The sequence below is a fragment of the Pan paniscus genome, chromosome 6, assembly GCF_029289425.2.
Source record: "Pan paniscus chromosome 6, NHGRI_mPanPan1-v2.0_pri, whole genome shotgun sequence".
Taxonomy (NCBI): domain Eukaryota; kingdom Metazoa; phylum Chordata; class Mammalia; order Primates; family Hominidae; genus Pan; species Pan paniscus.
The window spans coordinates 188,370,287-188,391,797 of record NC_073255.2 but is presented as its reverse complement, the minus strand read 5'-3'; the positions used below and the strand labels follow the sequence as shown (position 1 = coordinate 188,391,797).

The following is a 21,511-nucleotide window of genomic DNA, read 5'->3' as shown; positions in this document are numbered from 1 at the left end:
AAGTGGCTTAGTATAGGTTTAAGCAGGCTACATGGAAATAGGGAGATAAAGAAGCAGAATGTACTGAGCCCCCCCCCTCCCGCCCCTTCCTGCTTTCCCTTTCACCCAGCGGCCAGGCGTCTATTGGTGGGGGCCCCCCCAACTACCCCCTCCCCACCCACCAAAGAATTCAGTTTTGGGGCCGGGCGCGGTGGCTCACGCCTGTAGTCCCAGCACTTTGGGAGGCCAAGGTGGGTGGATCACGAGGTCAGGAGATCAACACCATCCTGGCTAACACGGTGAAACCCCGTCTCTCCTAAAAATACAAAAAAAATAGCCAGGCGTGGCGGCTGGTGCCTGTAATCCCAGCTACTCGGGAGGCTGAGGCAGGAGAATGGCGTGAACCCAGGTGGCGGAGCTTGCAGTGAGCCGAGATTGTGCCACTGCACTCCAGCTTGGGCGACAGAGCGAGACTCCATCTCAAAAACAAAACAAAACAAAAATTTAGTTTTGTTTAGCTTGTAACATAGGTAATTGTACCCTTTCTTATCAGCTAAGTGCAGCCACTAGGGCCATAAATCAAATGTTTGAAGAGTCCTGAGAGAGTTGCAATGCATTGTGGGCTGCAATAAAATGCAGCAGAAAGACCCTAAAGAACACACTTGAAGTCCCTGTCTAACAATCAATAGGCGACGTCCGGGAAGATCGTGACCTCATAGTACTCAGTCTATGAGGAACCGGGGAGGGATCTGCGCACTAGGGGATACGTTGCTGGTTGAAACTGCTGGCTGTGTCTGCGTGCCAGACACCCGATCTTGCATCACCGCCATTAAAAGTCTCACTTTCACTATTCTCTGGGTCTCTGAGTCCATTCATTGGGTTTGGATGGGTGAGTTTGTTTCTCACAATATCCATACGGAAAAAATGAGCATTTATTCCTACCTCACATCATCACAAAAATTAACTCGAAATAGATCATAGCCTTAATGTGAAACCTAAAACTTTAAATTCATTTCCAAAAGAAAACATAGAATGAAATCTTTGTGAACTTGTAAGCAAAGGTTTCTCAGATGAAACATAAAAACCATAAATCATACAAGAAAATGGGATGAATTGAACAGCACCAAAATGTAACATTGTGAGGCATTTTGGGGACTTATGAAAAATAAAAAACCGAAAATTTTAAAATGTAAAATTGTGCTTTTTGAATAACACCATTAAAGAGAATAAAAAGACAAACTACGTATTTGTCCAAAACATTTGAAACTCACATATCAAGAAACTTGAATTGAGAATATATAAAGAAGTCTTAAAAATTAAGAAGAAAAACATGCCATTTAAAAATAGACAAAAGATTCCAAAAGATACTCTACAAAAGACAATATATGAGTGGTTATCAAGCACATGAAAATGTGCTCAAAATCATTAGTCATCAGGGAAATACAAATTAAGACCAAAGTGATGGCTTTACTCACCCATTAGAATAACTAAAATTTAAAAACTGGACCATGTCAAGTGTTGGCAAAGATCCAGAGAAAATGGGATTCTCGTACACTCACGTAAAGTGGCCCAGCTACTTTGGGAAACAGTTTGGCCAACCCAATACTTGTTTCACTTGGCAGAGAATCAGGTTCTACTCACATCCCAGAAAGCAACACTGTCCCCCTGGCACTCACCCTTGGTTTGCTGTTTCTCTCCTTTCTCTCACCATCCGAGTGGTAAGACTGAGAGCCAGAATTAGGGTGTGACCTCGGGGAAATGAGCAGGAGACCTGCCAAGGGGCTGTTGTGTGTCACACGCTGGAGTAGTGCTTAGGGTAGGGATTCAGGCCCACACCTACCTAGTCATCTAGTGGGAGGGCCGTTCAGAGCAGGGATCCACAGAAATAGTAGGCCTGTGTGTTAAGGCTTTCATTTCTACCCTTATTTTCTTCATCTTTCTTTGGGTTTATTTTGTTAAACTAGGTCTTCATATTTGTATTTTATTTATTTATTTTTTTTTGAGACAGCATCTCACTCTGTTGCCCAGGCTGGAGTATAGTGGCCCAATCATAGCTCACTGTAACCTTGACTTCCTGGGCTCAAGCGATCCTTCCACCTCAGCTCTCCAAGTAGCTGGGACTGCAGGAATGCACCACCACACCTGGCTAGTTTTTATTACTACTTTTGTTGAGTTGGGGTCTTGCTATGTTCCCCAGGCAGGTCTTGAACTCCTGGCCTCAAGTGATCCTCCTGCCTTGGCCTCCCAAAGTGTCGAGATTACATGTGTGAGCCACCATGCCTGGCAAAACTAGGTCTACACGTGTGGGAACATGGAAGAATAATCTTACAAACATAGTGATGAGGGACAAAAGCAAATTCCAAAAAGATATGTGTATCAGAATACCTAAAAATATATTAAAAATATAGAACACAATATTTTGCTTAGGGATAATATACAGAGGAAGTGGAAAGACATGCATGAGAAAGACACCCATCAATTCAGGTCAGACAACCTCTGAGGGTGGCGTGGGGACGGGAGGGAGGTAGAGTTTTTACTGTACTATTACAACTTATTTCTTGGAAAAACAGAAAGCTCTCTGAAGCAAATATAGCAAAACTATATTTAAAATGATAAATTTAAGTGGTAAATACATGCATACTTATTTTATTATTTTCTATGTATAGATATATACACGTATATAAAATAATTTATATCTTAAAAAGTAAATTGCTTTAAAAAGGATATTCTCGTACTCTTCCAAATATTAAATATTGTTGTACATTTTCCCCTTCAAATGGCTAACGGAAAAAAATCCAAATACTTACCTAACATAGACTTTGCTTTATCTTCATCAGTCCTTTTGACTATTACATGAGGTTTTGGTATTTGCTCTGAGCCATAGATAATTTGCTGATGCACTTTTTTTCCAGGGGACCAAGCTGACAGAGGCTCCTGGCTTTTCTTCTGCCAGCTGCTCACATGATTATGGTGCAAATATATGAATAACAGAGCTGTCCAGATCCCAAATGTCAAGGACCCATAGAATAAACCTTGAATTATGGCATTTCTCATTGTAAATCTAGCATTTTCAAAGGTCCATTTTTCAATTTCCTAAATCAGAATGATTTAAGAGAAGCAGCATTAGATATTCCAATGGTTTGTAGATCACCTACTTGGCTTAAATTCCATTTTTAGTGTTTTAAAAACAATCACGTTGATGGCCCTTATCATATACATAAAGTGTGTCCTTATTTCTATTAGCACAAATTCCTAAAACTGATATTCCTAAGATTACTTAACATCAAAATGTATAACATGCTTATAAAACATACGGTGTCATTTCAAGTCATTGGCCCATACTCATGTGCATATAGGAAATACCATCAAAGAAGGCTTACTCATCCCTTATCCATATCCAGTCTACCTTGGAGTGATAGTATGGATCTCTAAAAAATCTGATTTGACTTCAAGCAGCTTGTTAAAAATGTAAAAACACACAATCACATGCTGGAAATAAAGGGAGCAGTGAGTACTGTGGCCCACCACTGATGGATGGCACAATGGCACAATTGTTTTGGCAATATCTAGTCATGTTGAAGATATGTATATGATATGACAAAGCAATTCCATCTTTAGGGATATATCCTAAAGAGACTCATAAATTGCAGCTCTCATCTAAAGAGATGTATCATGAGACAGGTACAAGAATGTTTATTGAAGTAATGTTTGTCATAGTGAAAACTAGACACTGGCCGGGTGTGGTGGCTCATGCCTGTAATCCCAGTATTTTGGGAGGCCGAGGCAGGTGGATCACCTGAGGTCAGGAGTTCGAGACCAGCTTGGCCAATATGGTGAAATCCTGTCTCTACTAAAAATACAAAAAATTAGCCGGGCATTGTGGCAGGCACCTGTAATCCCAGCTACTCAGGAGGCTGAGGCAGGAAAATCGCTTAAACCTGGGAAGCGGAGGTTGCAGTGAGCCAAGATCGCACCACTGCACTCTAGCCTGGGCAACAAGAATGAAACTCCGTCTCAAACCAAAAAAAAAAAAAAGAAAGAAAAGAACAAAAGAAAACTAGATGCAACTGAAGTTTCCCTCAACAGGAGAACTAATAAAGTGAGGCTACTCTTTCAATGATGGAAATGAATCAGCTGGAGCTATGTGTACTAGTGCTGTAAAGCCTAAAAAACATCATGTGCAAAAAGCAAGTAGGGTGTGATATAAATTTGGAAAACATGAAAAGCAGTGCAATTATTTATGGGTACACCAATATGTAGCAAATGCATGGGAAAAAAACCATGCATGTGAATGATGTACCCAAATTTACATAATAGTGATTATATATATATATGATAGTGAATTTACATAACAGTGATTACCTCCACGGTGGGGGGGAAGAGAATAAAGAACTCCTACTGTATCCCTTTTTTTTTGAGACTGGGTCTCACTCCCCTCACCCAGGCTAGAGTGCAGTGGCACAAAGATGGCTTACTGCAGCCTTGATTTTCTGGGCTCAAGTGATCTTCCTACCTCAGCTTCCTGAATAGCTGAGACCACAGGCACATGCCACCACGCGTGGCTAATTATTATTATTATTTTTTTTGTATAGACAAGGTCTCACTATGTTGCCCAGGCTGGCCTTGAACTCCTGGGCTCAAGCAATTCTGCCGCCTTAGCCTCACAAAGTGTTGGGATTACAGGTGTGAGCCACCATGTCCAGCCTCCTACTGTTAACGCTGATTTTTTAATTAAGCTCTGAAGAAAATGTGGCAAAATGATGTGATTTGATTGAGCTTGATAAATGAGAACACAGAGTGCTCATGATATTTTTCTCTATATTTTCCTTCTGTTTGAAATTGTAATTTATTTTAAAAAGAAAGAAGAAAGTCTTGCGAGGTTTCCTTTAAAGATGATAGATTGAATGTGTGTGTGTCTTCTCTCCCTCTTGACTCAACTGTGAATAAGAATAAAGCTAAAAACTCTCATGGGAAAAGAGAGCGGTAGAGGGAACATCAATGCACATGAGATTTTAACACGTCTGGAGGCGAGAACGTTATTGGACGTGTGGTAACAATTTGGAAAGACAGAGGACTCTGATGTGGAAACAAGGCTGCTAACCCTGGAGCAGCTTGGGGCTTGGAGGCCCCTGGTGAGTCAGTGGACACATGGCTTTGGGCTCGGGGAAAGCCACATGTTAGTATCCAGAATAGTCAGCTCTCTTCGCCCAGCCCTGCACAGCAAAATCCAGGCAGGAGTCAGAGTGGTTTCTTCTTTGGAGAAGTAGACTGGTAGAGGCTGAGCCTCTACAAAGGAAAACTTGGGGCTAAAACCAAGAGTGTCACTTAGAATATGTGGATGTGGAGTGTCTGGGTCCATCTGTCCTCTTCCCTTCCTCCCACACAGGATCCCGGCAGCCAGGTTGCTACGTCTGAGGTGGGATTGATAGAATTGTTCTGGGATGAGAAGATAGGGCCTGGAGAAAAGACCTCCACATGCTGAAATGTAAGAGCTTCCAATAAGGCAGGCGGCTCCCTGGGTCGTCCCCCTGAAGACAGCACACCTGTGGCCAAGGTCGGCCCAACACTCAGCTATTCCAATCAGCTGGCTGGCATCTCACTTTGGGATTGGAATCAGTATTAGTCTGTTTTCACGACACTGATAAAGATACCCGAGGCTGGGTAATTTATACAGGAAAAGGGGTTTAATGGACTTACAGTTCCACGTGGCTGGGGAGGCCTCACAATCAGGGTGGAAGGCAAGGAGGAGCAAGCCACACCATGGATGGCAGCAGGCAAAGAGAGAGTTTGTGCAGGGAAATTCCCCCTGATAGAACCATCAGATCTCGTGAGACTTACTCACTCTCACGAGAACAACATGGGGAAGACCTGCCCCCATGATTCAATGACCTACCCCTGGGTTCCTCACACAGCACGTGGGAATTCAAGATGAGATTTGGGTGGGGACACAGCCAAACCATATCAGAATCGAATGCTGCAATGAACGGAACTGTGTCCCCCTGCAACTCACATGTGGAAGCACCAAGCCCCAGTGCGACTGCATTTGGAGACAGAGCTTTTAAAGAGGTAATTATGGTTATATGAGGTCACAGGGTGGGCCCAATTCCAATAGGACCAGTGTCCTTATGGGAAGAGGAAGAGTCCCCAGGCAGGTGCTTGCACAGAGAAAAGACCGGTGAGGGCACAGCACGAAGGCAACCACCTGCAAGCCCTGAAGACAGACCTCGGGGAAACCAAACCTGCCAGCAGCTGGATGCCGACTCCAGCCTCCAGAACTGTAGGAAAATCAGAGTTGGCCAAGCCTCCCAGTCTGTTGGACTTGGTTATGGCAGCCGGAGCTGACTCCTACAGCTGCCAAGGATTGCCTGAGACATTTGAGGAAAGCCTCCAGAAGGAAAGAAAATGCAAATAGAACCAGAAAGGGGAAGAAAGAAATGAGAACTTTGAAAATATCAAAACATTGATGTTGGTTGCTCAGAGAGATCAAAGAAGGTGCTACACTCATACAACCAGAGGAACAGGCTATCAAAAAGGAGCATTGAGAGAATAAAAAGGGGAAGCTGCAATTTAAAACATGATTGTTCACATTTAAAAATTAGAATAAATGGCCAGGCGCAGTGGCTCATGCCTGTAATCCCAGCACTTTCAGAGGCCGAGGTGGGCGGATCACTTGAGGTGAGGAGTTGGAGACCAGCCTGGCCAACATGGTGAGACCCCATCTCTACTAAAAATACAAAGATTAGCTGGGCATGATTGCCCACGTCTATAATCCCAGCTACTCGGGAGGCTGAGGCACGAGAATGGCTTGAACCCGGGAGGCCGAGATTGCAGTGAGCCTAGATTGTGCCACTGCACTTCAGCCTGGGCAACACAGTGAGACTCCGTCTCAAAATAAATACATAATAAAAATCATTAGAAAAATGGTGGGAAAGGAATATTTTGAAATGCACAAGAAAATGGCAGAGGGAAGCCTAAGAGAAAGTTGAGACCTGTGGTGTTTCCTTCTAGAAGGCAGAAAGAACATCTACCCAGTAATGAGTTCCACAAAGTGATGAGAGAAAAATGGAGAGGAAATTGTCAACGCGATCATACAAACATTTGCAGAACTAAAGGGGCCCACAGAATGCCCCACATAATGAACGAGACTAGAAAGAGTGTCAAAATGACATCAAACTTCTCAACAGCAACACTGGATTGTGAAACTATAAAACAGCTTGAAATTTTATGCATCAATTCTTGATCTAGTCAAAATTTAATCAAGCTTGGGAGTGGAATAAAAATATTTTCAGCTATGTAAAGGGCTCACAAAAATTACTCTCCATGTATTCTTTTTTTGGGGAAACTACCTGTGGATTGCAAATGGCAATAAAGGAAAAAGCAAATAAAGAAGACATGGGCCGGGCATGGTGGCTCACTCCTGGAATCCCAGCACTTTGGGAGGCCGAGGTGGGTGGATCACTTGAGGTCAGGAGTTCGAGACCAGACTGGCCAACATGGTGAAAGCTTGTCTCTACTAAAAATAGAAAAATTAGCTGGGCATGGTGGTGGGCTCCTGTAATCCCAGCTACTTGGGAGGCTGGAGGAAGAGAATTGTGTGAACCCGGGAGGTGGAGGTTGCAGTGAGCTGAGATCATGCCACCGCACTCCAGTCTGGGAGACAGAGCAAGACTCTGTCTATTAAACAAACAAACAAACAAAAAAAACCCAGACATGGACCCAGGACATTGAATGCAACCCCGTTGAGAGGAAGAGTATGTGGGATGGAGAAGTTTAGGTGGATGACACAGCTGATGGTAAAAATTAAGGAACAGTATTTACAGAGTGGTAAGATGCAAACACTGATTACTGCATTAACCAAAAAAAAAAGAAAGAAAATCACACAGACTTTTTTAAGGAAAAATAAACTAGAAGAAATGGAGGTCATGTAATAAAAATGAAGTTGATGTATAAAATTAATTAAAAAATAGAAGTCTAAGAACTCCGTTTAAAATATGAAGGTGGGCTGGGCTCTGTGGCTCAGGTCTGTAATCCCAGCACTTTGGGAAGCTGAGGTGGGTGGATCACGAGGTCAGGAGTTCAAGACCAGCCTGACCAACATGGTAAAACCCTGTCTCTACTGAAAATACAAAAATTAGCTGTGTGTGGTGGCACACGCCTGTAATCTCAGCTACTCAGGAGGCTGAGGCAGGAGAATCGCTTCAACCTGGGAGTTGGAGGTTGCAGTAAGCCGAGATCACACCACTGCACTCCAGCCTGGGCAACAGAGCGAGAGACTCCATTAAAAAAAAAAAAAGAAGAAGGTAACTATCATAAGAAACAGATTGAAGAGTCAAAAGTGATTGTAAGAGGGAGTTGAACTGGGGGCTGGGCAGGAATTGGGCAGGGACCTGCTGATTTTCTTTATAAGATTTTGTTTTTATTTTATTTTTTATATGTATGCATTACACTGAAAAATATTTTTAAAATAAAGATTTTCTAAACAGATTAGAAATGCAAACAAACCATATCAAACAGCATGGATACTGGTAAACACAAGAATACATCAGCCACTTGTCCCCTGGACCCTGCCCCTTTCCATCACATGTCATCCCTGCACCTGGAAAAGGTAATCCCTGAAATGAGCCTTAGGCCCTGCAGGTAAGTCCAAGCTCTAGGACCCTCAGCGTCTGTCCTCCTTCGACCCACACTCTGATATGCTCAAGTGTCCTCTTGGCCTTTGAACCTTTAGTATTGTCTCCCATTTTTGTCCTCTCTCTAACTTGAGAACAGAATTTGGCTTCTACAGTTTTGTTTTGAGAAAGGGTCTAGCTCTGTCACCCAGGCCGGAGTGCAGTGGTGCAATCTTGGCTCACTGCAGCCTTGACCTACCTCCCTGGCTCAAGCGATCCTCCCACCTCAGGCTCCCAGGTAGTTGGGACTACGGGTGCCCACCACCACACCCGGCTAGTTTTTGTATTTTTTTTTTGTAGAGTTGGCGTTTTGCCATGTTACCCAGGCTGGTTTCGAACTCCTGAGCTCAAGCAATCTGCCTGCCTTGGCCTCCCAAGGGATTAATCCCAAAGTGCTGGGATTACAGGTGTGAGCCACTGTGCACAGCTTTGTTTTGTTTGTGAGTTGGTGTCTCACTCTGTCACCCAGGCTGGAGTGCAGTTGGCATGATCATAGCTCACTGCAGCCTCGAACTCCTGGCTTCAAGTGATCCTCCGTCTTTGGCCTCCCAAAGTGCTGGAGCTATAGGCACACGCCCCCTGCTTGGCTTTGACTTCTACGGTTTTGACCTTAGGCATGTCCCAGGAACTGGCTTGCATATACATTGTAGCCTCAGTAGGAAACCCACGCTGCTTGACAGAACTTGGTATCCAGAGCAATTCCATGGCATCAAACCACCAGAATAGGACATTGTCCCCTCAAAGAGACTTGAACTCACCTGGACAAGATGTCTTCTACATGGGATGCTGTGCTGCGCTACCCAGACACCGCCTTCAGGGCAGAGACACCCATTCTCCCAGCTGCCATGAGAAGTAGCTGCCACAGGCTCACAGCTCATGACCGAGGCAAGCCGCTTTGCCCAAGTGTCCCCCTCCCTGGGGATCTCACATTCAAAGACTGGTCAATGGGTGCAGCTCCCTTGTCTATCTGGGGGGACTCTGGAGAGCGCAAGCTGCCTGTCGGGTGGGTGGAGTCTCTTCTGGAAGCTGCACTGCCATCTAGCCTCTTCCTCTGATTGAACCTACTTGTGTCCCTGCCTTGCAGTGTTTGTCCCCAGATCTGCTCCCAATAAAGTTTTCCATGCAAATCTTAGTCTAAGAGTCTTTTTCCTGGGGAACTTGACCTAGTATGATGGTTGCTAATGGTCCAGGAAAATGGGCTGTAAAGGGGATTTTAGGGCTAAGCCACCCTCCAGGCGGCTGGCCCTGAGCATCCCATTGCTGGTGGGAAGGTGGTGTTCTGAAAGCCCCTGGCATACTATGGCTGATATGTGCTTGTTAAAATCTCACTGGCTGTGAATCAGGATGGAATATAGGTGGAAAGGAATGTTCTGGTTGGTGCGCTTGACTGAGGAACAGGGAGGAGTAATTATAAATATTGTAAGGTAGATGGCTATTGCCGGATGCCATGGTTGCATCTGAAAAAGGCAAGGAAGGCTGAGGGTGGTAATCACCAATTTAAAGCAAATTAACAGAGTCAGAGGCCCTTGTTAGCATATGAAGGATCTCATTTCCTACAACCCAAGGGCAGGGAGAGCTGAGGATCATGCCCAGGGCCTGATTATCAGGGCAGCAGAGCTCCAGGGCAGGTTGAATTCTCAAGCCTGGCTGGTCTTCTATCCAGGGAAGGAGGAAGGCTCTGACACGTGGGATGGGGATGTCTGGGTAGAGACACGCCAGAGACCTGGAAGGCCCAGGTCCACAGGAACCCTCTGAGCCTACAGAAATGGCCCACTGCTCCCCAACAAGGCTAGCTCTCCTCCTCTGCTTTGCAAGGCAACACGTGCCCTGCCTCAGGACCTTCCCCCCAGTACCCTCCTGGCCACCAGATCAATAAGTAGGGTCACATTACAACTTAGCCTGTGTGGGAAAGTGCTACCCTGCTAAGGGAAGAAGGAGAGTGTTCCCAAAGGAGCTGCAGAATCAGCCATCTTGAACCAGCAGGCGCGCAGGGTGTATGTATGGGACTGAGTCCAGAGGATACAGATTAAGGGAGGGGGAATGTAAATTTCGATTTGGGAGCATTTATTACAACAGGAATATCCCCCAGGACACAGGCTTTAATACTCTGGCCAAGATCCTGGGTGCAAAATAGAGATTCATTGATTGAATAAATAGCGCTTTACAAATGAAATATTTGATTATGCCAATTAAAAGTATCAAATATATAAAGAGAAGAAGGCAACTTCTAACTAGGGAAAATGGTGAATTAGGACACCTGAAAAGAAAATAAAGCTGTTTTAATTTACATTACCACCATATCTCCCTATTAAATAAATAAATTTTAAAGTTGTCTAAAGTTAACTTCCATGTCAACTTTCTCTAAAAACCAAAAGCAATTAGAAACTAGTTAAAAAAAAAAAAGGTAAGGGGAGACAACCAAATGTAATATACAAAATAAACACATGCACTAATATGATAGTGATAGCAACAGGAGACAGACAAATTCCTAGGCAGAGAGGGGCAGGTCCCCAGTGAAATCCGACCTTCAAGCCAAAGACAGCTTAAAGCCTGAAAATTGAGTTGCCAGAGTCCACGACCGGAGTGAGAACTTCCTCAATGCCTTCTAGCCAATCAAATGGTGTTATTTCCAGGCCCACCTGGAAGGACTGGTGCTCTTTCCAGCACGTACTTCCCCATTCTGAGCCCATGAAAACCCCAGACTCAGCCCCATGTTGGGACTATCCATCTTTGAGCCCCCTCTCACACAGAGGGCTATCCACTTTGGATCCCCTCTTGTGTCAAGAGCTGTTCTGTTGCTCAATAAAACCCTTCTCTGCCTTGCTGACTCTCCAGTGTCTGTGTAACCTCATTCTTCTTGGACGCAGGACAAGGACCTGGGACCCACTGAATGATGGGTGCAAAAGGAGCTGTAACACTGTAACCTTCCCACCTTCTGCCAGTGCCAGATGGCCACCCCACATCATGGGAAGTGGTGGTAGGGCTGGACCAGCCTAGGAGGAGTGGGCTGGAGCAGGATGGTGGGACAGAATGAGCTGTAGCACAAATGAGCCGCAACACACCCCTTGCACTGTTTGCCGCAACCAAATAAGCCATAATACACCCCCCTCCCCAACCCCGTTTCACCATGCTGCAGGTGGCAGGAAGGAGAGAGAGAGCTGTAACAGTCCTTGGGGGCTCAGACCTTGGGACTCCCCAGGTGAGAGCCGTAACACCCCTTGGGGCTCTGTGGTGGTTGGCATCTCTGAGTTTTCAGGCACCACCATGTTCCCCCTCATCCAGATGCTGGTGCCCAAGGTGGAAGATGGTTGTGGCACACCCAGACCAGCCATAGGCTAAGCACAGAGCGGTGTGTGTGTGCAGAATCTAGGTCGGTAGCGCCAGCCGAGTGCAGCCTGCTGCGTCGAGTGGGGAGAGCAAGCCCAGAGGTGAGCCTAGAGCCAAGTGAGGCCCAGGGACGGGTGCTGCCGGCTGGGAAATGTCCGGCTGGCAAAGTGACATTGAAAGAATCCTGTCTCAATAGGATTATTACTGAAAAATAAATTATTCTCTAGAAAGATTCTAATACATCAGGAAAACGGGGGGAATTCTCTTTAGACGTGAACACTTATGAACATATCCCCAACCTCCTTAATTTTCTTATTTTACTAATATGGGTTCTTATATTATGTTTTCTCTGTGACAAGCACCTCACCTCCCAACCCACCCCCTACACTCCCACAAAACACAGAAAACCCCTCCTACCAAGAGATCGATGTAAGAGGTGTGTGATTGGCCTTTGGACTTTGTGTCTTCAGAAGAAAACCATGTTCAGTTATTTTCTTCACTAAAAGATGCTGAATTCAATGCTAGAAAAGCACAGAATTTGTAAAATATATTTCAATGAAGATTCATATGTACAGCAAATAAAATTTTAAGTGCATTAAAGAGACTTAGCAGATGATCAAAAGAATCCTGTAGAGAAAAGAATGCAGCTAATAGTCACCAACATGCCCCCGCCAACACCCCAAAACCCTAGCCTAAATCTGCATTTACAGTCATTGAGTTTCTTTCTTTATTTTTTCTTTTCTTTTTTTTTTTTTTTGAGACAGGGTCTCGCTCTGTTGCCCAGGTTGGGGTGCAGTGGCCCAATTACAGCTCACTGCAGCCTTGACTTCCCAGGCTCAAATGATCCTCCTCTTTCAGCCTCCCAAGTAGCTGGTACTACAGGCTGGTGAGTGCCACTATGCCTGTTTTTTTTTTTTTTTTTAAATAGAGATGAGGTCTTGCTATGTTGCCCAGGCTGGTCTCAAACTCCTGAGCTCAAGCGATCCTTCTGCCTTGGCCCCCAAAAGTGCTGGGATTACAGGCGTGAGCTACCGTGCCTGGCCAAGTTTTTAAAAAAATACGAGTCTATTGAATCAGGAAAACATGACCATGCTTTAGATAATATCACAACTAATTTTTCTGTAAATAATCAACACTTTTTTTCCTTTTTTTTTTTTTTTTCCTCGAGACAGAGTCCCACTCTTTCATCCAAGCTGATCTTGAACTCCTGGACTCACATGGTCCTGCCACCTTAGCCTCCCAGGAGCTGGAATTACAGATGCCAGCTGCCGTGCCCAGTTTATAATCAGCATTTTTTAACCCCTAGCTTTCCTAGGACCATCTTAATACTGATCTCCATACAAGATCTAGGACTTTATGACACTGCTAAGGGCCTTTATTTCCCTATTTTTTTTTTCAAATAAGTAATACAGTCACTGTATAAACATTACCAGCATAAAGACACATGTAATGAAAAGTTTCCCTATTTTTCATGAACTAAAGCCATTACAATGCCCAGTCCACGTTTAGGGTGGTGTAATCAGCTTGGAGGCTACTCCTTCTTTAAAAAATAAAATAAATCTTCTTAAACCTAATCCCCAGAGCTAGCACCTCCTTCAAGACGCAGTGATTTGATGTACTGCTTCCGCTGATTCAAAGTGAAAGACGTTTCCCCCCATCTTTCTTCCCACTTCTAGCACATGGGGCTCACTTCACCTACCCTTGAGATAATTGCATTGGCTTCTTTGTAACTGACGAATTTTCCAAGCAGAGTCACAGGTGAATGAGGCAGGGGTCTGTGCCGAATGAACTGAGAGATGTAAAATTTTTTTTAGCTAGCAGGCTTTATGGTGGCTGGGTTCCAAGCAGATACCTGGTTGTGCTGGGTTGCCGGGCCACACAGTAGTACTCAAAGGGCAGTACAGTCCGCCTCACAAAGCCTGATGACATCACACAGGGCGTCACAGCCCCACAGGGGCCCCTGCCTGTAAGCTCCAACCAGCAGGTGGAATCCAGGAGTTCCAAGGTCCTAAGGGTCCTTACCCCTCAGCTGAGAAAATAGGGAAAGCCTCATATTAGGTGAGGCTAGAATCCAGGGTGACTGTCTTCTCTAGGCAAGGCCTAATTTTTAGCTTTTTATATTTATTTATTTATTTATTTTTGAGATGGAGTCTCGCTCTGTCCCCCAGGCTGGAGTGCAGTGGTGCAATCTCTGCGATCTCTGCGATCTCCGCTCACTGCAAGCTCCGCCTCCCGGATTCACGCCATTCTCCTGTCTCAGCCTCCGGAGTAGCTGGCACTACAGGCACCCACCACCACGCCCGGCTAATTTTTTGTATTTTTAGTAGAGATGGGGTTTCATCGTGTTAGCCAGAATGGTCTCCATCTCCTGACCTCGTGATCGGCCCGACTCGGCCTCCCAAAGTGCTGGGATTACAGGCGTGAGCCACCGCGCCCGGCTAATTTTTAGCATTTTTGAAATAAACTTAAGAAAAAGAACAAGCTTTCAGAAAACATGAAGAAACTGAAAGATGAGCCAAAGGGTTATTTGATTGCCTTTTAATTCTTTACTCTACGTTACTCAACATTTAGATGTCAGTACACAAGTTCAGCCAAATGCTTGTGAAATTTCTTCTGAACGCATCCCAGGAGACTTGACCCTCCCCGCTTCAGGATGCTGACTCTGTTTTGCCTGAAACCAGACAAGCTCTGCTTCAGGGTCTGTGATTGGAAGGGGGGTGGGTGGGGACCTCTCGCAACCTCTCCTGGGACAGACACAATGGGCAATCGTGACCTCCTGGGGTAGATACTGAAACTGTGACAAGTGATAACAAAACTGGCAGAAATCAGTTAGACCCAATATGGCCAACTGGAGTTTCTGCAGAAAGAGCTTGCTGATATCACAGCCTGAATTTCCACGCATGTTTCGTATTAACTGCCCCGGAATTTGATTTGCACACAGCACCCATGAGGAGGGATGAAGAGATAACTGCGCATGTCTGAGGACTTGCCAGACCTCCTCTTTCCTTCCACCGATCTCCTGCTAATCCCGGAACCCACCCTCTAACCCTTTTGTAATAAAATTATTTCCTTAAAGGCAGCACGGCGAGACAGATTTGAGCTGGACTCCTGTCTCCGTGTTGGTCAATTTGCAATGAAAAGCTTTTCTTTTCTCTGAAACCCAGTGTCTTAGTATTTATTGGCTTCTAGCGCACGGGTCAGTGACCTCTTTTGCTCGGTAACAACATAATGGGCTATAATGACCTCCTGGGGCAGACGGACGGGCATTAATGACGTCCAAGCCAAATTCATGAGTCTCCTTTCTGCAGGCTCGATGGGAAGGTCCTTCTTGCCCATTAATAATATAAAAGTAAGCTTTTATTCATATTAGCCTCAAACTGGAAAAAACCCAAATGTCCATCTGTAGTAGAATGGACCCACTGTGGCATATTCATATAATGCAATGCAAACCAGCAGTGAAAAAGACCAGACTGCAGCTGCATACAACACGGATGCATCTCGCAGACACGGCGTGAGACCGAAGCAGCTCATGGGAGAGCGCGATTCTATTTCTGTGAAGTTTCTGCAGAACGAGGGCTTGCTGATGTCACAACCCAAATTCCTACAGCATGTGGAAGGGAGCAAGAAAAGGCAAAGCTACTCTAAAGTGATAGAGCAGTTTATCTATCTATCAGTAACAAGTAGCTCTGTTTGGGGACCAGAACAGGGTTGCTGGTTACTGAGAGGGAGCAAGAGAGAGCCCTTTGGAGTGCTGGAATGTTCTGGGTCTTCTTGATCTGGGGGAGTGAAGGCTTCACGGAGCCTACTTGTACAAACGTGCATTGGGCTGGTCACTGAAAGTGTATATACTTCACTGTATGTATGTCGTATCCTCAAAACACGAGGGAAAAAAAGTGAGTCAACACAACTTTTGGACAAAGATTTTATTGTGGGAGTTTTGCAACTATTACACAGTTTGCTTGGTGTAATAAAGTAAAATCTTTCTTTCTGAGAAAGGTGCACATATACCGTATTCAAGGACAATAGTTCAAATTGTGTTTATTTATTTATATTTTTATTTATATATTTGAGACAGAGTCTTGCTCTCTTGCCCAGGCTGGATCACACCACTGCTGGTGTGATCATGGCTCACTGCAGCCTCGACCTCTCAGGCTGAAGGAATCTTCCTGCCTCAACCTCTTAAGTGGCTGGGACTGCAGGAATGTGCCACCACACCCAGCTAATTATTTTATTTTATATTAGTTTTTGTAAAGGCAAGACCTCGCTATGTTGCTCAGGCTGGTCTCGAATTCCTGGGCTCAAGCTATCATCCCACCTTGGCCTCCCAAAGTGCTGCAATTACAGGCATGATCTACTGTGCCCGAACTTTTTTTGAGACAGAGTCTCGCTCTGTCGCCCAGGCTGGAGTGCAGTGGCAAGATCTCAGCTCACTGCAAGCTCCGCCTCCCGGGTTCTTGCCATTCTCCTGCCTCAGCCTCTCAAGTAGCTGGGACTACAGGTGCACGCCACTGCGCTCAGCTAATTTTTGCATATTTAGTAGAGATGGGGTTTCACCATGTTGGCCAGGCTGGTCTCGAACTCCTGACCTCGTGATCCACTCCCCTCAGCCTCAGTGCTGAGATTACAGGCATGAGCCACCTCACCCGGCCTGGAACTTTATTTTTTAATTGAGATATTACATCTCGTACAATTCACCTTTCATCCATGTTGCGGCATTTGTCAGTATTTCATTCCTTTTTATGCCTGAATAATAAGCTGTTGTTTCAAAATACCCCATTTTATTTATCTATTCATCAACTGGTGAATATTTAGCTGGTTTCCACTTTGGGGGTGTTATAAATAGTACTGCTATGAATATTCCTGTACACATTTCTGTGTGGACATAAGTTTTCAGTTCTCTTGAGTATACACATAGGAGTAGAGTTGCATGTGGTAACTCTAGGTTTAATTTTTTGAGTAATTGCCAGACTGTTTTATAAAGCAGCTACACCATAGAATTTTTCTTTCCAAGATTTTTCCCAAGAGAAAGGAAAACGAGTCATGAACAGCCCTTCCTTAGGGCTTGCCCTACCGATTTCAGACTTGCCTTGCCAGCCCCTACCATTGTGTACCAGCCAACTCCTGGCAATACATTTCTTCATGTATTTCTCTTACTGGTTCTGTTTCTCAGGTTAACAAGCCCATACTCCTGTGTAACTGAACCCTTTTAAAAATTACAGAACCTAGAAAGTTCCTACACTGTCCTTCTCTGCTGTCAGTGCCCATTACCATCTGGCCCCAGAAGCAAGCACTATTCTGATTTTATTTACCATATATTAGTTTTGCCTGCTATTGAATTTCATGTAACTGAAAGGATATGATAAGTGGTAGGAAACCTTGTGTCAGGTTTCTTTCATTCAGCATAATATTTTTGAGACTTACTGTTTCATGTATCAGTAGTTTACTTTTTATTGGTGAGTAGATTTTTATCATTAAAATCATACCATACCATTTGTTTTTTCATTATTTTGTTCATGAATACCTGGGTAGTTTAGTTTGCTCAGGCTGCCATAACAAAGTACTACAGGCTTGGTGGTTTAACAACCAAAATTAATTTTTTTTTTTTTTTTTTTGTAGACAGAGTCTCTCGTTCTGTCACCCAGACTGGAGTGCAGAGGCGCGATCTCAGCTCACTGCAACCTCTGCCTTCTGGGTTCAAGCAATTCTTCTCCTTCAGCCTCCCGAGTAGCTGGGATTATAGACATGGGCAATCTTTGTATTTTTAGTAGAGATGGGGTTTCACCATGTTGGCCACCATGCCAGGCTGGTCTTGAACTCCTGACCTTATAATCTGCCCACCTTGGCCTCCTAAAGTGCTGGGATTACAGGCGTGAGTCATTGCACCTGGACTGAAATTAATTTCTCATAGCTCTGGAGGCTACAAGTCCAAGATTAAGCTGCCAGTGGGGTTGGATTCCTCTGAGGACCCTCTCCTTGGCTTGCAGTTGGCCACCTTCTTGCTGTGTCCTCACATGCTCTTTCTTAGGTGTGCACACACCCGTGGGGTTCTCTCTCTGGGTGTTGTAATGTCCTCTTCTTAAAATGGCACCAATCCGATTGTATTAAGTCTCACTCTAACAACCTCATTTTAACTTAACTGCCTCTTTAAAGGCCTTATCTTTAAACACAGTCAGTACCATTCTAAAGTACTAGGGGTCAGGATTTCAACATATGAATTTAGGGGGGATGCAATTCAGTTGATAGCACCACACTGTTTCCAGTTTGGAGCTTTTACAAATAAAGCTTTTCTGAAATTCTCGTTCACGTTTTGATGGACTGACGCTTTCGGTTCTCTGAGTAAACACCCAGGAGTGTTTAGTCTTTTAAGAAGTGGTCAGACCTTCTACTAAAGTGTTAGTGCCATGTGTGCTCCCATTTGGTGTTGTCAGTCTTTTTAATTTTAGCTATAGACAGGCTGGCTATCCAGCAGCAATAGTGACTGAATCGGCCTTGGTGAGAGGGAGACCACGTTGTCGGGTTCATGAATGGTCTCTTCTTGTATAATCTGTTGCAGGAGCATTGCACCAGCACTGGTGACAAAGGAGAGGCTCAGGTGGACATTCTCTGATGAGCATTAACTCGAGGCACTATGGTGTGCTCAGTTTGTGCCACCAGCATGGGTCCATCCTCAGACTTCTTTGCCTCTGGTCTTTCCATCATCCTCTTTCCAATCTCCGGACTGAAAAGGGATAAGTAAGCTCCTTTCTTAGGCTTTCGTTGCCTCTGGTCTTTCCATTGTACTCTTTCCAATCCCAGGACATTTCCTACTGACCAAGGCTCCAGGTATCCTTGTACCTCAGGCCAACTCACCCTCTCAGGTGTATAACATTTCCCATCATTTGGTGGATTGTTGCTCTGCCCACCTGACCTTATCACTCAGCGACTCTGATAAAACCCACCTTGTAATGGGCAGCTGTAGTCACACAGCCATTTGGTATCTAATGATCAGAAGCTCAGTGTCTAGCAGGGTTCAAGCCAGGAGCTGTTTTTAGAGAGGCATATCCATGCTCTCAAACTCTAATAAGTCTGCAGAATAGCTCTCCTATGGAGCTTGCCAGAAACCACCTGCCACCCTGCAACAGTGTCCTCATTCATCACAGGTCCCTCTGGCACCATCCCATTTGCTGGGTCATGCAGCTGGAGTGGGAGGGCAACCTGTAGCCTGGATCTGTTGCAGAGCTTTCTCCTCTGAGCCTACCTGAAATTGGCAGCTTTTCAAGTTACCCCCAGAATGGGTTGGATCTGTACTCCTATGTGAAGTCTGTGCCACCTATAAAATCCAAAGAGGTTCACTCTATGCTGTGCCTTTTTCTTGGTAGGAGCCGCAAAGGGCAACAACTTGTCCTTTATCTTAGAATCGGTATCTTGGCATGCCACAGACTACAGGACTTCTAAAAGCTTCAGTGTTGAAGCTCCTGAATCTTCATAGGGTGTATCTCCCATCTGGTGCACATGTGTCTTCCTGAGTGTCTTCCTACGGCACCAGGTCTAATTGACATGACATCATCAATATGGCGGAACAGCATGATGTGTGTGGAAGGTCTGGATGAGCACTTTACCTGCAGATCACATGTGACCGAGAGAAGAAGGTTACACAGCCTGGGGAAGTCTAGTGGATTGTGCCATCCTGACCACGTAAGGGCAGACTGTTTTATTGATGGGGATAAAGAAGAATGAATTTTCCAGAATAATTGCTCCATACCAAGTGCCAAAGTCCACTGAAGACAGCACATTTACTATTGGGGCTACCGCTTGATTAAGTTTAAGACAGTTACTGTCATTTGCTACGGTCCAGTTGATTTTGATAGGGGCCCTACAGGGATGGTGAATGGGGATATGATGGGACCACTACTCCTGCATCTTTTAAGTCTTTGATGGTGTTGATCTCTGCAACTGTTCCTGGAATGTGGTGGTTTTTGCTTCTGATTTACTGTCTTGGAAGAGTGTGCAAGGAGTGGAGATGGGAAGTTTCAGGGGCTTCCTCTTGGCTGACTCTTCTGTAATGATCTTTCTTACACAGGTGAGGGAACCAATTTAAAGATTCTACCAATCGCTAGGTATGTCTATCCAAATTATACACTTAGGGACCAGAGAAATAACTGCAGAGAAGATCCGTGGGCCCATCAACTCACTGTCATTCAGACTTAGGTAAAACGCCATTTATCACCTGGCCACTTCAAGTCCCCACTCTAACAGGGGCTTGTGATGCTGTTTCGGATTCTCTGAAGTCAGGATTAGGCATCACATCTAACAGTTCCTGGTAGACCCACAACTAACCATTCTTTCCCTTTTTATCCCCCCAGAACAGAAGAACTTGATATATCTAACCTCTTTTTTTTTTTTTTTCTTTTTGAGATGGATTTCATTCTTGTTGCCCAGGCTGGAGTGCAATGGCGTGATCTCGGCTCACCATAACCTCTGCCTCCCAGGTTCAAGTGATTCTCCTGCCTCAGCCTCCCCAGTAGCTGGGATTACTGGCGCCTGCCACCATGCCCAGCTATTTTTTTGTACTTTTAGTAGAGACAGGGTTTCACCATGTTGGCCAGGCTGGTCTTGAACTCCTGACCTCAGGTGATCCACCCGCCTTGGCCTCCCAAAGTGCTGGGATTATAGGAATGAGCCACCAGGCCCGGCGCCTAACCATTTTTGAAAAGTCAGGGTATTCCCTTTTTTTCCAAGGCACAGTCAAACTGACAAATGGCTGAAGGCTCTTTTGGGGAAGGGCTGGGCACTATGTACTGTATGTACTGTGTGGCCGTGTCTCTCGTGCTGTGGATATCACACCAGATGGCAAGTCGGGACTCCTGTGCTGCTCCATTTCTGGCCTCGGTTGACTCACTTGTCAAAGGAGGATGTTTTCAGACATACTCTTTGGGTCCCTCGGGATTGGCCTGGGTGCTTCTGGGTCCTGGGAGTGGGGTGGGTCGTACTCCTCTTTCAGCCGGAACATCTCTGCCTTTATCTGTTTTACATATGGGGCTTCCACTTAAGATTTCATATGAGGAAAAATTTCTCAGCTAAAAAGCCATCTGCAGAGCCGGGGAACTACATGATCTCATTCAGCCTTAATAACGTGGGCAAATGTAACCCCTTCTGGGCCTGAGCTTCTGATCTCTAAGAAGGGATAATAGTATTGACTTCCCAGGTGCTTGTACAGATGGAGAGTTTAGAGAAGTCTTCAGGCATGCCGTAATTCTTAGAAAACCTGCAAGAGAGGAGCTGGTGAACAATCTGGAGGGGGCTGTGTAAGAAAATTGAACCACTGTCTTTTCAGGGAGACCCTAGGACAGGCCTGTCACACTGTGTACCCGCTATTATGTGGAGCTGTTATAATTTAAATGTGCTGCCAGTTAACTGCAAAACCAGTAACAACTGCTGGTCTGTCCTCCCTATCAGCCTGTGAGCTCTTGGAGGAAAGGGACTGTGGTGTTCGTCATTGTATTTTTTGAAATTCTGACCCAGAGCCGGGAATCCTGAACTGAATCATGAAAACAGCA

At 45.0% G+C, this 21,511-nt stretch overlaps 1 protein-coding gene across 1 annotated transcript in view; it reads right to left on the bottom strand.

Moving 5' to 3' along the window:
• Positions 1 to 14,415, bottom strand: part of GALNTL5 (polypeptide N-acetylgalactosaminyltransferase like 5) — a 57,249-nt gene extending 42,834 nt beyond the window's left edge. Inside the window, 4 exon segments of the mRNA XM_034965297.2 lie at positions 2,787 to 3,072; positions 9,407 to 10,905; positions 12,393 to 12,496; positions 13,675 to 14,415. Coding sequence (XP_034821188.2) covers positions 2,787 to 3,072; positions 9,407 to 9,526 — 406 coding nt within the window. The 5' untranslated portion in view covers positions 9,527 to 10,905; positions 12,393 to 12,496; positions 13,675 to 14,415.
• Between the last annotated feature and the right edge of the window lie 7,096 nt (positions 14,416 to 21,511).